General features: G+C 56.6%; 1 protein-coding gene across 3 annotated transcripts in view; it reads right to left on the reverse strand.

Moving 5' to 3' along the window:
• Window positions 1-7,068: 7,068 nt before the first annotated feature.
• The window catches only part of NCOR2 (nuclear receptor corepressor 2), a 161,922-nt gene continuing 151,662 nt past the window's right edge, over window positions 7,069-17,328 (reverse strand). For 2 of the 3 annotated variants that reach the window (XM_008585916.1, XM_008585915.1), the window contains exons 39-47: window positions 16,887-17,036; window positions 16,601-16,746; window positions 15,896-16,089; window positions 14,895-15,044; window positions 14,057-14,202; window positions 13,183-13,236; window positions 10,161-10,385; window positions 8,964-9,143; window positions 7,069-8,237 (exon numbers count right to left, since the gene is read on the reverse strand). In XM_008585916.1, the coding sequence (XP_008584138.1) occupies window positions 8,056-8,237; window positions 8,964-9,143; window positions 10,161-10,385; window positions 13,183-13,236; window positions 14,057-14,202; window positions 14,895-15,044; window positions 15,896-16,089; window positions 16,601-16,746; window positions 16,887-17,036 (1,427 nt within the window). In that variant the 3' untranslated portion in view covers window positions 7,069-8,055. The remainder of the gene's footprint in view (window positions 8,238-8,963; window positions 9,144-10,160; window positions 10,386-13,182; window positions 13,237-14,056; window positions 14,203-14,894; window positions 15,045-15,895; window positions 16,090-16,600; window positions 16,747-16,886; window positions 17,037-17,328) is intronic. The other variant, XM_008585917.1, reaches the window with a different exon arrangement.

Below are 17,328 nucleotides of genomic sequence, written 5' to 3' on the forward strand. Positions count from 1 at the left end.
CTCGATGGGCTTGGCCTGGAGCCTGGGCGGGAGGGAGGTGGGGAGGCCGCAGGGCCAGGGACCAGCGTGGAACGAGGAGGCTGCTCCTGGCTGCCCTCCCTGGCCCACAGGCTGGGCTGTCTGTGACCTTGTTCCAGTGCAGAAGACTCAGTAAATGCATCTATTTTATTAGCACTCAAACCGGCGAGGCAGGCTGGGCATGCACCATTCGGTGGTGGCCGCCTCAAGGGGGAGGGAGGGAAGAATGAGCCTGTGGTGTGCCCTTAAAGCTGGAACAGCTCCAGTGCTGGAGGGACAGAGGATCCCAGCCTTGCCTGGGGTGGGGGTACCTCAGCTCCTTGAGACCCCTGCCACTCCACGTGTCCAGGGCTGTGGCCGGCTCCAAGTCTGCGTGCGATGGAAGAAGAGTCCTATCTAGACACACCCTGCTCCTGGAGAGGGGTCTCTCCAAAATGGGCCTTTCAAATGTGTGCAGCTGGCTGGGAGAGGCCCAGTGTCCAGCGTGCTGGATGCAGCAAGTGCCGTGGCTGAGCCACTTCGGGTGCACACTGAGCCGGGAGGTTGGGCAAAGGCTGGATTTGGATGCCAAGCCTGATGTTGGTTAGACTAGGGGTGGCAGGGGGGACCATCTGGAAAGTACTTTGCACCATAGCTGTCCAGTATCCTGTGGCCTCCAGTGTGGAAGATTCAGGACATAGCCCGTGGAGGTGGAGGCCTTTGGGCTCAGTGTCCAGAGCCTCACTGCAGGGTTCCCTGCTGATACCTGTCCTCACAAGACCTTCAGGACTAGAACACTTGAACGTCAAAACCTTGGTGCCAGCTGCCATGGAAGGCGTTGAAGCTCGGAAATGTTGCTGTCACCTGGCCAAGTCTGGACTCAAAGGGCCTCTGAGCTCAGGTGTGAGGCCATGTCTGGACTCAAGGGGGCTCTGAGCTCAGCTCTCTCCTTAAAGAGAGACTGTAGAGGCCAGGCTGCCCTCCCTCAGGACTCCGGTTCCTACATGTGATCAATTCTACGACAACGTGTTATTATTCCTTAATGCTGCAGGTTCACCTTGCATATGTGATATCAGGGGAGGAAGACAATTGAGATGGAGACAGGGCTCTGGGCTCCCTGGGACAAGCCAGGACGTGCTGGATCCGGGGGTGACCACAGCCTGGTGCTTCTGTTGGTTGCCTGAGCCGCTGCACGAACATCCCGGAAGCCCCGCTGTGGCCATGGAGATGCCCCTTTGAGCCTTCTTCCCTCTCAGACCCAAGTGCACCCAGCCGTTGGGGGCTGCCCCTGCCACTCCCTTGGTAACCGCCAGGGAAAGGCTCTCTGGGCTTTTGCTCCCTCCAGGGATATGAGGACGGGCTACCTGGAGCTCATGTCCAGGAGAGGCAGAATGACTGATCTATTTTTGTATATCTACACAGATAGTGCATTTTCTCTCCAGAGATGCTTTCTGATTAACAAAGAAATAACTTAAGAATTGATTATCTTAATAAACTGTGCAAGCCCAAAGGGACTTCCTTTTCTGTTTTAAGACCCTCAGATCCCACTGCAGGGGGAAACCTGGTGTTCACAGGCCTATGGTACTCTGTGGCCACCGCTTTTCTTCCTACCCAGAGCTGGCTCCCTAGGGGACAAGGAGGAACTTAACCCCCACCCTCACCCAAGAGCTAGCTAACAAATGCAGAGGCTCAGGCCCCACCCAGGGACTTGGGCCTGGGGGGTGGGTCCTTGGAGGGGCCTGGGAGTCTGCATCCCGATGCCATGCATGTGCATCTTGCTCTCAGCACCAACAGACCCTTGCAGCCCATCTGGTTCCCTCAGAACAGTCCCAGGTCTGCAGAGCAGGCAGCCAGGATGCACCTTGTGGCTGATTTCTCCTCATCTGGTCCTTGGAGGGGCCTGAGGGGACCCGGGTTGTGAGTGCATCAAAGGAGACACTGGGTGCCACAGGACAATGTCCTTGATAAGTCAGAAAATCAGACTGGAATTAGCTCCAGGGCTCTGGAGTTGGTGGGGGCAGGGGACAAGGGGGTGCCTTTTGATATAGAAGCATTTTGCTGGGGACAGACCCTCCAAGGGAGTGGTCACAGGAGTGCAAACCCTAGCCTGGCAGTGCACAAACTAACAACAGAGACAGCTGTGCTAGTGAGCTCAGGGCATTCACTTTGCCGACTGACTATGCTCAGGCACTGCATTAAATAGTTCATTTGATTTCACTTCATCCCTACCCATGGAGATGGGTACTGCTGAATCTCCATTTTATAGAGAAACAACACACAGAGAGGTTAAGCAACTTGCCCAAAGTCACACAGCTAGTACAAGGCAGAGACTGGATGTGAACCCAAGATCTCTGGCACTCCTGACCAGCCACCTGCCTTGACAGAGGGTGAGCCCTAACCAGGGAAGGGGGTAGTGAAAGCCAGGAGAGCCCAAGTCAAGAACAGTTTACATTAACATGAGGACGAATCTTGAGGCCTCTGCTGTGTGGATGAGCAGGATACAAACACAGCCTTAGCAGCCCCAGACCTCAGTCCTGCTTTAGTGGTGGGATTCCACGCACGCACACGCTGCGGGTATTCTTTGCACTCCCCTTAAGCCATGCAGATTCCGCTCCACAAGCTTAACTTCTGTTCACATCGTTGATCTCTGACCACTTTGAAGGAAAAATGGGTTGGACTTTCTGACGTGTATAATTGGGGCGGCAATGTATCTAGTGACCCCGGAGATGCCCCTGGGAGCAGTGTGTGCTCTGGGGCCCCGGTTGGTTTGGCTGAGACTGTTGGATCTGCACGGCGCCTGAGGCTCTCCCTGCCCAGTCCTGTTCCTCTCCCATCTTTTATGGGTGTCACCCCCAATAAACCTTTTACCCTCCCACATCCATCTCAGCGTCTGCTTCCCAGAGGACCCAGGTAATGCACGTGCCTCTGAGAGCCCAGTGAGACTTCCTTTTGCTCTTGGTGGGCCTCCTGGGACCGTCTGACCATGCAAATAGTTTTTGCCTTTCCTGGTGAAGTCAGACCCCCATCCTGCCTGCTCATAGTGCAGGAATCAGTGAAGCCCAACCCAGGGGGGGAGGAGGTGGGGGACAAGTGCTCGTAAGGCCCCCAAGCATGCCCTGGTTTTCCTCTGAAGCAGCTTGTCTGTCTTTCGGGAACCCAGTGGACCTAGAGATAGCCAGAAGGAGGTGCCACAGTTTTGTCTGGATTGTGTCCCATCCTGTGGGGATTTCCACCCCCAAAACAGAGATTGGATGCTAGTGATCCCAGCTGCCTGGCCTTAGGGTACTGCTTGTGAAAGGTCCTTCACCCTCCCCCTACCCCCACACACCAGATGTGCAAGATCTCAAAATGCTAGGCGGTGCCCTGGGGATGCCCCCAGAAGGGCAACTGTCACTCACTGGGGAGGGGGACACTGATACAGGACATGGGCTGCAAACCACCCACATCAGAAATGCCTGGGCCACTGGTCAAGACACAGATTCCCCAGGCCCCATCCTGGATCTAGAGAATCTACTCTCCAGGTGGGCCCAGGAATCTGCCCTTTAACCATCTCCTCAATGTGTCCTAAGACATGGTGACATTTGCTAACAACCGTCCTTTACAAAACATTTTCTAATTTTCTATGGAATCTGATCCTCACAGTGTCAGTTCAGCTCAACACAGATGCCAGGAAGGTTCAGGACCACAAGCAGGGTCAGGAGGGGAAAGACCAGAGCTCTGCCTCCAGGGGTTCTGTCCTGAGACATGGGCAGCTTGCTTTGCATTAATAGAGACCGAGAGGAGAGAGAAGATGGGATGGTAGTGTGTTTTCAGAGGAGGTAGTGCCACAGCTGGGTTTTCAAGTGTGTGTAGGAGTTTTCCAGGGAGGTAGGGTTCGGGGAGGAGCATTAGCCTTCATTTTAAAGATGGAGCAGTAAGAAAGCTAAACGAGATGTGGGTGGGATGACCTCTTTGGGGTTGAGGACTGGCTGGTTGTAGCTGGGAGACAGAGTAGACCATTTGCGGGTTCCATGAGCTCTCTGTCCCTGCACCCTGCAAACGTCTGGGCCACTGGCACTTGGAGAAGACAGTCATAGGTGCCAAGTGGTGCCAACTCTGAGGCACAGAGGTAGGGGGCTGGTGGGGATTACCATGTGGGCTGAGACCTGTGGCCTGTCCCCACATAACTCTGGTCTGATCACAGCTTAGAGAAGTGGCACCTGATGGCACCAGCATGAGCAGCCAATCCCTGGTAGCTAATGTGGTCAACAGGACCTGATCCACCCTGGATTCCAGGTGGGGTCAGTTTGTGCCTGGGTGGAGGAAGGCCCCGCCCAGGACAGGCTTCTGCTGGCCCCACACTGCCACCTGCCTGCCGGCCTCAGAACTACAGCCCGGGCTCCAGGCTGAGCCCTGTCAGGAGGCATCGGAGCCCAGCGCACGGATAAGAATGCAAGGCCCAGAGGGCACCCGAAGCCAAGCCCTCTGCTCATTTCTCCAGGGAGCCAGCGAGGCTGGCAGAATCTCCTGAGGATGCAAATGCCCTTCCCCGCCCCCAAATCCTCAGAACTCCCAGGTCCCCGCCCCAGGGGAGGCAGGACCTTAGGCTGGGCACTTGGAGGCTTTGCATCCATTGGGGAGGTCCTGGCAGGGGATGGCAGTGCCCCTGGTTCTCCCCTCCTTTCCCTCCCCAAATCCTGTGGGGGTTGTTGTCTACAGTTTGGAACGTGAGGCTGACGTCAGACATTTGCCCAGGGACAAGGACCCCTGGGCCACAGCCATCCTGCCTGGTAAGTCCCCATCAGAACCCTGGAAGGCTGTTTCCTGGCTATATGAACATCGTCCCTTTGGTGGCCCTGCTCACCAGCTGGTTGGGCCAGGGTGGCCCCTCTCTGGGGATTGGGAGCCATCTGTCCCTGGATGGGCCGAGGCCAGCACCTGCCTGGGCCTGAGGCTGAGGGACAGGGCAGGCTGGATTCCATGCCCCTGGAACCTCTGGGCTTAGCATGACTCAGAAATGCCTTTGAAGAAAGAAGAGCAAAGAGAGAACCCCCCACTTTGCAGACTATCTCATGGGGTTCACCCTCTCAGCCCAAGGCCTGTGAGGGGCAGAGCCCATCTCCCACTTCTTAGAAGTTCCTGGAGGCTCCTGGAGCCTGGGAAGCCAGAGCCGCCCTCATGAACAGCAGGAGGACTTGGCAGGGCAGCTCAGGCCTCCCACGGGTGGCATCTCCTGAATGCCAGCTGTCCACCACTGTCCACATGTCTAGCCAGTCTTGGGATGGAGTGGGACACAGCCAGGGTCGCTCACCCCACAATGGCTCCAGAAACACCACCAGGGCAGGGCTGACCTCACAGCTTTGTGTTCTCTGACCCCACTCGGGAAGGGGCCTCGGAGGCAATGCTCAGGCCAGTGCAGTCCCAGGGGCCGTGGGGTGGCTGAGAGGGGACTGTGGGGCTGCCCAGACCTGCCTCCTGCTGGGAGCCTCAGGCCAGCCCAGACCAGTGGAAGCAGCTCCAGGGCAAGGGTGGCCTTCCCCCAGGTAAACACACAGTGGGCACCACCGAAGACCCCAGTCCCACCAACACCTGCCGCACCAAGGCCCCTGCCCCGCATGCCTCCAACACCTGGGGCTGCCACACAGGGGGACAGAATGGGGTGTGGGTGGGCAAACAAGGTCTCCCTGACACCCTTCCAGGTCACACATCTCACACACAACTGGGCACCAGCAGGGTGTTAGAAGAGGAAGACGGGAAGAGCAGGGTGGCGAGGGTTGGGAGCCAGGCTGCTGGCCTGAGGAACCAAGCAAGAGTGACCTGGAAGGATGGCAGAGCCCATCGTCCTTTCCAAGGCTCTGCTCTGCTCCGGGAGGGACGTGGGGAGTGTGACTCTTCCATGAAAGGTAGGACACCAAAGTGCAGAGGGCAGGTTGGCAGTTGTTTCAACCCAGGCCAGTGGGGCTGTGCTCTCTTCTGCCATGTACTCAAAGCAAGCAGTGACAGCAGAGCGTCTGTCTGTCCTCACATGACAGTAGCGGGCAAGAGTGACATTGAACATACTTCACATTAACAACTGAGACCATATCAGACACTTTTACCACGAGTGTGACTATCCCACAGGCTCACCACGAGTGCGATCACTGGACGCCCTCACGAGTGTGACTATCCCACAGGCTCACCACGAGTGCGATCACTGGACGCCCTCACGAGTGTGACTATCCCACAGGCTCACCACGAGTGCGATCACTGGACGCCCTCACGAGTGTGACTATCCCACAGGCTCACCACGAGTGCGATCACTGGACGCCCTCACGAGTGTGACTATCCCACAGGCTCACCACGAGTGCGATCACTGGACGCCCTCACGAGTGTGACTATCCCACAGGCTCACCACGAGTGCGATCACTGGACGCCCTCACGAGTGTGACTATCCCACAGGCTCACCACGAGTGCGATCACTGGACGCCCTCACGAGTGTGACTATCCCACAGGCTCACCACGAGTGCGATCACTGGACGCCCTCACGAGTGTGACTATCCCACAGGCTCACCACGAGTGCGATCACTGGACGCCCTCACGAGTGTGACTATCCCACAGGCTCACCACGAGTGCGATCACTGGACGCCCTCACGAGTGGGACTATCCCACAGGCTCACCACGAGTGCGATCACTGGACGCCCTCACGAGTGTGACTATCCCACAGGCTCACCACGAGTGCGATCACTGGACGCCCTCACGAGTGGGACTATCCCACAGGCTTACGAGTGTGATCACAGGACACCCTCACACAAGTGTGACTATTCCATAGGCTCACCATGATTGTGAATGCTTGATACCCTCACATGGGTCTGACTATTCTATACCTTCACCAGGATGTAAATACTCGATTCCCTCACCACAGGTGTGAGTGGTCGATGCCCTCAGGGTGACATCCTTACCAGGGGTGTGAATACTCACCTTCAAACGAGACAAGTCTCTGTGAGTTGGGGGTATGTTCCCTCTGCCCTCCAGGGTTACACTCCCACCGTCCCCCAAATTCCCCAGTTGCCTGCCCTCTTGGCTTCCCAGTCCAAGGTAGAAAAGAAACCTTTGTAACTTGAGTATAACCGCTTTTTAATTAGAACGACGTGTGTAAATGACAGAACGCCACCACCCTGCACAGATGGTGGCCACAGAATACGCATCAAATTCATTCTGCCCAAGGAAGGGAGGGAGGGAGGACGTGGGGGCTGGTGAGCCGGCAGCCCCCGCCCTCGGTCCTACGGACGATGGGGTCACTGACTGTTGGCCGGCACACGCCTCTTAACGGTAAGCAGAGATCGAAAGCACAGCAGCAATAATACTGGGTAAGTCCTTCCTTGCGTAAAACATCTGAATTAATTCATTGAAGGTATCAAAAATATACCCTGTAAACCAATACATCATTTACACCTGCCTTTCCTTCCCACCGCTGCGGCAACGATGTGTGAAGATAACAGTCCAGCTCTTCTGAGCATCCGCTCGCCCCAGGCTGCGCCTGGCCCTTTTGTCTGCCCACCTGGCCTGACTCAGTTTCCAGCAGTCCTTGGCTGGGGCCACCTGTGGGGACCAGGACGAGAGCACTGGGGGCTGGACAGTGCCTGTGTCCATCTGTCCAGAGCACTAAGCGGGATAGGAGGTGGAGGGAGGGTGCGGGGACTGCTAGCTCAGTTTAGACTTTGGTTCCAAATGCATTAAGGGGGGAGGCAGTGGCGTGGAGGTGCGTGGTCATCCTGCTTTGGGTCCCTGGCCGCCCCGGCCGCATGCTTGTGGCTGCCACACGCTTGCTATACCCCCTCCCCGGCCCTCTCTCCTCCTCTCCCAAGCACCAGGTAAACATCCCCTGAGTAAGGTCACTGTACAGGGCCAGCCTGGGGCGGGAGTCTTAGTTTTAAGGCTTTAGACAGGCAAGGATGCCGGCTCTGGATGGACGGACAGACAGACGCGCAGGCAGACTCAGGGGCTCCTTCCTTGGTGGGGGAGTTGGCAGCTGCTCTGCTCCTCGCTGGGCTGTTCCTGACGCTTGCTGGGACCTGGTGCTGCCCCCCACCCCATTCTGAGTCACTCGCTGTCAGAGAGCGTCTCGTACTGTGAGCAGAGCAGTGGCTTGGGCTCCTCATCCCAGGCATGGTGGGGGCCAGCAAGGGGTCCGCTGCCCGCAGGAAGGCCAGGTGGGGGTGGGGAGGCCATGACACCCGCCTGCAGCCGCATGATCAGGGGGTTGTAAGGGAATGGCGTGGAACCTGCAGGAAAGACGGGGAGAGAAATCCGGGAGGCCTCTGTGAGCTGGGAAGCCCCCACTGGCCCACCTGCCACCACATCAGGAATTAGGGCCTTGGCCTTTTTGTCCAGCAGTTATCCCAGGCCCTTCTAACTCAAGGAAAACTTCTCAGAACTGTCTGCCTGTCTTCACCTCTACCACTTCCATCCCATTCAAGCCCGTGTCATCTTTTACTGGGACTGCAGCAATAGACTCCTCACTGTTCCTGCCCTCGCCCCTTTGGTCTGTTCTTCCCTAGGCTAAGGGGCCTTCTGGCCCTACATTAGATCATGCACTTCCCTACTTAACATTCTCCAAGGCTCCTTGCTACTCATGAAAGAGAATCCAGGTTCCCCTGCACGGCCTGCTAAGCCCGTGTGACCTGGACCCAGCCCACGACCCTCTGCATCTGTCCCTTGTAGCTTCCTGAATTCGCCATTCTCTCTCTGGGCAGGGGCCAGAGGCTGTCTTCCCTGGACAGCCTTAGTCACACCCTTTTCCTCCACCTGTGCCCTTGGAGGAAGCTTTCCAGCTGTGAGTTTGGACTCAGCTGACCGAGTCCCTGGGCAGTGTTTCTCAGAACAGGCCTAACTCCATGCTCTGCGCACAGTAGGTGCTCAGGCACTCAGCTTCCTGATGACACTTGTGTCCTGCCAGACGCTTGTGTCCTGCTCAGTGGGCTCAGCCCCAACCCTCAGCTGCCGCCCACCTGCAGATGAGGGCCTGTCCTCCCACACACGGTTGGTGAGTGGTGTCCGGCGGTTGCAATCTCCCTCCGAGTGCACTGAGGAGACAGACGGTGGCCGGTCCCCAGATGCCAGGCCCGGGGCTGGGGACTTGGCTTTTCGGCTGCTGGGTCTGCCAGAAACCTTGGCTTTCCCACCGCCACCTGCAGGGGGACAAAGTGGGAAGGGGCTGCGTTGGACTGTGAAGACAGCACCGACATGGAGGTGGGGCATTGGGGGTGAGGGGAGAGAGGGTTGGTCCACCATGGAGAGGCCACCTGCTTCCTGTGCCCTTCATGGAGGGAGAACAGCATGAACCCCCTCCCCACCCCGACGAGGATGCCAAGGAGGGTCGACCAGATGGCTAAACCCAGTCATGAGCCTGGAAACTTGTAGGTGAGTTTCAACTGGGGGGTGGGTTGGACTGTTTGCAACACCACCTCAGGCTGTCCTGCAGCCCACCCAGCCACCCAGGGGCTAAAACCCTGAGCATGAAGCCTCGGGTCTCTGTTTACCCCGAGCATTGGCTGTGCTGATACTGGGCAGGCTGGAGGCCCTCTGCAGAGAAGACAGGCCTGAGCCCCACCGAGTCCAGAAACTTCTCAGGGCCTCAGTGTCCAGATTGGACAACTGGGCCCAAGATCTCTTTGCTTGGCCCTGCTCTGAAATGGACAGTGTTGATGGGGACCTGGCTCATTTGACTTCCCGACTCTCGGGGCCGACACACAGACACTGGTCTGTCCCCATCAGTCTCCAGCTGTGGACACATATGTGGGTCCAGCAGATGCTGAGCCCACAAACCTGGCTGCCATTCCCCCTTGTCCACGTGGTGTGGGAAGGTCCTCACCCCAGCCTGGTCTCCCCAAGGAGACACAAGCCGGGCCAGGATGCTGGCGGGGAGCAGGCAGGGCGGGTGTGGGTGGCAGTGGGAGCATTTCCAGAAAAGCAGCAGCGCTCCGGCCTCAGGGGGTGGGGCGGGGCGGAGGCGGACGCATGGGGATGTCAGGTCCGCTTGAGATTAGCAAACTCCAGAACAACGTCAAACACGCACAAAAATAAAGCTCCAAAGCTTGAGGGGAGTTGTCAGAGAAACGCAGAGGAGCAAGGATTAATGACACCGGGCAGGGGTGGGGACACACGGGGTTGGGGCTGGGGAGGGGGGGCGGGAGAGGCCTGCAGACCTGGCGAGGTGAGTGTGTGGTCACTCCGTCCATCAGCAGCGGTTATGGGCATAGCAGCGGGCAGGCTGGCACTGGCATTCAGAGGGTTAAAAGCATTGGCGCTGAGTGGCGGGGCCTCTTCCCACTGATCATATTTACCCATGAGTGCCTTTCTAATAATGGCCTCGAGCCCCATGTTGGTGCTGGCATGCTCCTGCACCGCCTGGCTCCTACAGGTCATAAGGCCTGGGAGAGAAAGACAACAGACAGACAGGACAGACAGACACACACAGACATGAGGGCCAGGGAGGGGGAGCCAGAAGGACGGCAACGGAGAAAGAGGAGGGGAAGGGGAGATGGAGAGAGGGAGAGAGGGAGAGGGAAGGAGAGAGGAGAGAGAAGAGAGAAATACACAGTGAGCACATTTCGGCAAAGCAACACGTTTTCTATTTCCCTATCCCTCCCCCTCCTTTTTTTTTCCTGAGGGATGGTGATGGGGGGCGGTTTCTTTTAAGGTGGGCCCCAGAAACTTTTGGCCATTCCCAGGGAGGTGAGGCTGGGAAGGTTAGATGGTCACTCCCCTGCCTCATTCCTACTCTGTCCTCTGGGAAATCAGAAGCCCCCTCTGCACCCCCAATCCCAGCTGGGCTGCTTATTCTTTTTCATACCAAGTGGCCTTTAGAAGAGAGAGTGGAGGAAGGGGGAATCAAAGGGCTGTTCTGTTTGGGAAAGGGGCTGCTAGGAAACTGGATCAAGCCAGAGCTAGGTGCTGGCTGGGGGGCGGGGGAAGGGACTTAGAGAGGGGAGGTGACCACATGGTCCTCCCGCTGCCCCCACTTCACCTGTGAAGCCTGGGACCTGCCACCCCCTACTTGTCCCCCCACGCTGAGCCTACTCTCCTCCTACCCCCCTCTCCCCACCCAGGAGCCACAAGAAGAAAGAGGTGCAGAGACGGACGGTGAGGGAGGGGGTCGTAGCCATGCAGTTACGGTGCGTGCAGGGGACAGGGCAGAGCTAGACAATTGCAGGACCGCCCCTGGCCCGGCCCGGCCCCAGCTGGCCCAGCCACCCCAGTCACAGGACAAAGTGGTCGAATCAACAAACTGGTCCCAAGTGGATACTTCGAGACACTCATTGCGCAGTCACATTAAGCCTCTTTTTTTGTTTACCAGATTTTCTTTCCCTTTCTTTTTTCTTGTGAACCATTCTGGTGGGAACTTTTACAAACCCCAGGTAGGCGTCTCTTTTCAGCATTTGTGTTAAACCAGACTTTGCTTTCAAAAACTTCCCACACATCCATCCCCGGCCCATCCTACCTGCTGTAGGGCAAGATTTTCATGAATTTTAAAACTTCCGTTCTGAGTGAACTGCATGATAGGAAGAGGGTGCGTGGGGAGCTTTTCTGATAGCTCACTTGTGTGTCAACTAAACTGACAGCTTCCGCACAGTGAGAGTGACATAGTCCCTTTTAAAAATCACATTTCTGCAGCAACTGCTGGCTAGGTTTTGTTTTTCTTTTCGTCCTTTTGGTTTCAAATACCTTCATAGCTGTGTCTTGGCCGCATTTCATTAGCACATTAAAAAAAAAATGCCATGTTCATTGAGAAAAAGCAAAATTTCCAACAGGGGTAAGCACTAAAAAAAGGAAAGGATTTACGATTCTACACATTTAGAAAACCCTGGAATGTGGCAATAGCGCGGTGAGCACTATGGGGCCTGAGGGCTTCTCGTTAGCGTGAGTTCCAGCAATCACAGCAGCAGCACTGAGCCTTACACTCAAGGTCATGAGTCCCGTCTGATGGAGCTGGGCTTGGAGCTTGACCATCTCCATTTATAAAGGCAAAGTCTGACACAGGCTGAGCAGCAGAGACCAGGGCCTGGAAATTTTTTTTGTGGACTAAGTTGCTTTTGAGAAAAAAATCAAATATAACATACATACAAGTTTTAGCATAAATCTTCGTTGTACCACTCTGTGAATTTCTACATACATATACATCTGTGTGTCTAGCAACTCTGTCAACATTTGGAACATTCTGGAAACATTCATTTCGAACCGTCATGTTGTTTCGACCAAATTGTCTTCTTCCCATTGCCTGAGGTTCAGCAAAGACCCAGCGTCTATGCTCTGGGTGGGTAGGTGGCTGTGCCCCGCTAGGACCCCCATTTGAGGTCTTGATGCCCCCCGATAATATCCAAATGGCTGCCCTTTTGCTCTCCACACTCCTTGGGCTCAAGGCCCCTGAATGTCCCCCAGGGATGGTCAGCAAGCCTCCCCGGCCCCCTCTGCCCTCAGGCTTCCACTGAAAGACCACAGCAGATCTGAGCACAAATGCAGACCCTGCAAATTCCCTAGTCCTCAGCCCCCACCAGGCTGGGCTTATCCCTGGGGGTCTGCTTGGGCCTCAGTCACTTTACACCAGACTCACCAAGGACTTCTCCAAAGTCCCACTGCAACTCCTTCCACAGGGGCAGTGGAAATACACAGTGCCCCAGCCTACTGGAGGCCGGGGGCCCAACCCCAAGGGCCTCCTAAAGTCCAAAATATTGTAGAAGTCTTAAGTTTCAGCTTAAAAACTATGTATGAATTTTACCCTCGTTTCTGTTACACATCTGCATTTGATTGGGAAAAAAAAAAAAGCCACCCTCCCCTGCTCCCTGGCTTGAATTTTCAAGTAAAATGGATGCTCTACCCATAAAAAATGCCCACATGGACCCTGAAGCTGTGTGTGCCAAGCACAGGCCCATTCCTCCTCCAGACACTCGAATCTCCACCTGAGAGACCTAGCCAGGGAGCCTCTGTACACTTGATACTTACTAAACACACAGGGGACCTGGACGTCTAACTCCAAACAGAGACTCCTTGCACAGAGAGGTTGCGTCCACAAGGTGAACAATCCTGGCCTGCCTGTTGTATGACACTAGATCCTAGAATGAGGGGGGATACTCGAACTGGGAAAGACTCCTTGTCCCCATGGCTGGGGCAGGGGGTGGGGAGGAGGGGCAGAGGCCTGGGCAGCTGTGTAGCCCGGGCTGGATGGGTTACCTGCTCCGGTGATGGCAGGCATGTTGAAGATCTCTGTCCCAGGCTGGCCGACATCTGGAGAGGGGATGACAAGGTGGGTGAGGCCTGCAGGCCCACAGGTGCTGGGAAATTGACTGTCTCCACCTGTCTACCTGGTCTAAGTCAGGTACACCCTCATTGCCTGATATGGCAGGTCAGAGACAGGGCTTAAGATTCTGCATTTTTAACCAGCTTCCTGGGAGTACTGGTCCACGGAACACACTTAGCCAGGCTCTGAAGTTACCAGCCTGGGCCAGTGACTATTTGCAAGGCTTCTACTCCAGCCCCAGAAAGGGAAAAGCCTCTGCGATGTGCCCAAACTCCCCCAGCAGATGAGGCTTCTTGAGGTCATGGACTGCAATGGATGCTTCGTTCATTTGCCCACCCACTCACACGCTCTCTGGAGGGTCTGCTATGTGCTAAAGACGGAGGAGCGAAGCCTGAAGAAGTCACACCGGCAACCACATTCATGGGGGTAAAAACCACACACGTGATGAATACTGGGAACAGGAGGACTCCCCGCCCTGACACGGGTGGGACAATCCCAGGCACCCAGCATGGGCTTAGCACAGATCCATTTGTGTAAGCATCCACTGGGTACCTCCTGTGTGTTGGGAGCTATTCTAGCTGCCACGTTCTGTGCCAGTAAGCACCTACGGAAAGACCAACATGCAAAGAAACTCTCCGGGGCTCCTTGAGCGTGGGGTGAAGGGCCAGGGGCAGGGGTAGCTGGCAGGCCCTTTAGCTTTGGAAAGCACCCTGTGGGTTCTCGCTGCTGCCCTGGCTTCTAGCTGCCCAGGTAGGCCACAGGCCCACATGTGGCCTGTGCTTCCATGGGGAGTCAGAGTCTCCTTACTGTATTCCAGCTCGCTCCGGTTGTGGGTGTTCAGTTTCTTGTTGATCTCCTGCTTCTTGGACTTGACCATGGCGGAGTTGCTCTCGGTCAGCTTGCTGAAGAAGGCTGGGGGCTGACTGGTGTTGCCTGGAGATTTGGAGCCCATCCTGCCAAGAGGATCAGACAGCCCGGGTCAGCTTGCTCGGCGCCAAGCTTGCACACCTCTGGTAATGGATGGAGTGTTCCCCACCTATGCTGCCTTAGAAATTCAGGACCAAGCCCCACACCCTGAGACTACAGCTCCTGAGATCTCCTCTGCAGCTCACCCATCTCAGGCTCAGGATATCTAAGGAGACTCCCAGCTGCACGGGGGGCCACCCTGAGAACTTGGCTCTCTGCAGAGAGCCTCAAGAACCAAAAGTAAGTTCAGACCATTCCCCGCCCCAAAGCCAGGGGCCTGGCTTCCTTCTCAGCCTCTACCTACCCCTCACCCCAGTTTGGTCCAGCACATTTAACCCATTATGCCCCAGATCCTCAATAGGTGCCAGTAATAGGGGCCTGGCCTGAGCTGAGATCCCAGCCCATGGTGAAGGAAGCTGCCACTGAAATATGGGGTGCACCACCCACCCCCAAGTTTGTGAAATTTGCTTAGTTTGTGAAATTTGCTTAGCACGTGTGAGATCACCCAGCTGAGCCAAAAAGCCCTTGTCAACCTCTACACTGAGCAGCCCAGGAGGGTGGCAGGTGCCATGAAGGTACCTGGGCTCCGTTGGCTCCCCATCCCGATACAGCAGCGGGTACACCACACTCCACCTCTACACTGAGCAGCCCAGGAGGGTGGCAGGTGCTATGAAGGTACCTGGGCTCCGTTGGCTCCCCATCCCGATACAGCAGCGGGTACACCACACTCCGGGGATGCCCTGGCTCTGTCATGCCCTCCGGCGGGGACACAGGTTCAATTCCATCCTCGCCGCCTCCCAGGGCTGAAGTCTTGCTTGGCTCTGGAGACCTGGTCAGAAAGAGGGTCCTAGCTATGGATAGAGCTCTCCCTCCTGAAGGGGACGCCCTCTCCCAGCCCAGCTTCACTATAAGCCAGGGCTCAGCATTCTTTTCCCGTAAATAGCCAAATAATAAATATTCTAGTTGTGTGGGCCGCAATTGTTCTCTGCCATTTATTCTTTTCTCTTTTGTATAATGCTTTGAAAATGTAAAACTACCTTGAGCTCATGAACTGTACCAAAATAGGCCACAGGCTAGAATTGACCCATGGGCTCTAGTTCCTTGACCTGCTCTGAATCCTGGATGTACCCCCTGTCCCTGCCAAAGACATCCTGTGTCCTCCCATTTCTATGCCTTGCTCACACAGCACCCCACCCCACCCCCGCCTCCTCTCCCGACTCCCAGAGCACCAGAGTTAACCAGAAGCGGGTGTGTGCATGTGTGTGTGTGTGCGCATGCGTGTGTGTGCATGTTGAGAGGTTGCTACCCAAATAATACAGCTCTGGTTCAAATCCCAACCCTGCCACTTACTGGCCATGCCCCTGTGGGCAAATGAATTCACTTCTCCAGGGGCCTTAGTTTCTTCATCTGTGAAATGGGGATAATGCTGCCTATACCTCCTGGGGTTGTGGTGAGAATCCAACCAGTTAATAAGTGTAAAGCATGCAGATTGGTGCCTGGAACCCACTGAGCGTGACAGATACTTTTATCAGCTATTCTTCATCAGCTTTGTGACTATGGGCACTCCCCCATTTATCTGAGCCTCAGTTTTTCATCTGCAATGGTACCCTGCAGGCCCCACTCCCTTCCTGAGGCGGACATTTGGCTGACCAGCAGGAGGCACTCCCACCCCACACTCACCTCTTGCCCCCTTCACTGTGGGGGGAGCCGCGGGCTGGGGCACCGTGATCTGGGGGCGGGAGGTAGAGATCGCTGGGTGGGCGGCGGAGGTCCAGGACGGGGCAGCTGGCCCCAGGGAAGGAGTAGAGGGGGGCGGGTAGGGGCGCACTGAGCTGCTGCGGGTGGTGCCGTGTGTAGTCCTGTGTGATAACCTCCTGCAGGCCAAAGCAGGAAGGGCGGGTCAGGCACCCACCCTGCCAGCACCTTCTGGGTGGGGGGTGGGGGGGGTTAGACTGAGTTTGGGGGCAGAACCCTGGCTCGGTTCTTGGCTTCCTGGGCAACTTAGGACCTACCCATAGACACCTTGTGCCTCAATGCCTCAGTGTGCATGGAGGTGGGAGTTTGATCAGAGGTCTCAAACTGGTGGCCCCCAGATGGGCTGGATTTGTCAGGCCAGAGTACATTAAAGCACTTTTAGATACTGAACATCTTGGCACTCCAGAAGCTGTGGATCACGGGCTCACGCCCCCAGCGCTCCATCAGCTGGAGGAGGCCTGCTACAGCATCTGAGTTTGAGGCTCTGGGGGGGTCTCACCCTCACCAAACCTCAGGCTCCCCAGCCATACCGCCGGGACCAGGGGGCTGTGTGTGAGCCCCTCCCTTCCATGGCCTGGTCCCCACCTCAGGTGCAAAGGTGATGAGGAGGGGCAGAGAATGGGTAGTTACACTGATGTGCTGTGCCAGGGTGACCACCCGCTGGTGACCTTTGACCCCCGAGGCAGTCTGCAGCAGCGGGCTAGATGAGGGCTGGCTCTCGGGCAGTGGCCGCAGATGCGGGAGATGGGCAGCCTCACCGCTGAGCTTCACGGGGCCTGCAGGCAGAGCAGAGCCGGTCAAGGGGCAGGCAAGGGGTGTCTGCCCGGCCAGGGGCTGCTGTCCTTCAATCCCAGCTCTGCCCCTTCGAGCCTCGGTTTCCCCATCTGCATGATGGGGCATGGGTGGGGGGCCATACCTGGCTGCTTGTGCCGCATCTCACCCTCCAGATGGCTCTTGTCGACATCTTCCAGGTGCTTGGGGAGCCCCTTGTCATGGGTCAGGCTGGGTGAGCTCACGGGGCTGACAGGCTCCACCCCGTCGGGGCTGTAGCTGCCACTGTGGTAACCTGCGACAGGGCCCAGAGTCAGGGTGCCAGGCCTGGGGTCTCAGGGCTGCCCCTCCAGCCTGCCCTCCCATGCTGGCTGGGTCCCCGTGGGATGGAAAGGAACCCAAGCTGGGGCGAAGTTTTGGGCCCCTGGAGAGGTTGAACAAGTAGGGGTTTGGGGGGCAGGACGGAGGTAGAAGAAACTGCAGACAAGTAGAGACAAACCAAGGGAGAGGGAGAGCCAGATACTGAGACAAACCTAGAGGAGAAAAGGGACAGAGATAAAACTGGGGGGGGGGGGGCGGGCTGGGGG

Source organism: Galeopterus variegatus, unplaced genomic scaffold, assembly GCF_000696425.1.
Source record: "Galeopterus variegatus unplaced genomic scaffold, G_variegatus-3.0.2 Scaffold3754, whole genome shotgun sequence".
NCBI classification, from domain to species: domain Eukaryota; kingdom Metazoa; phylum Chordata; class Mammalia; order Dermoptera; family Cynocephalidae; genus Galeopterus; species Galeopterus variegatus.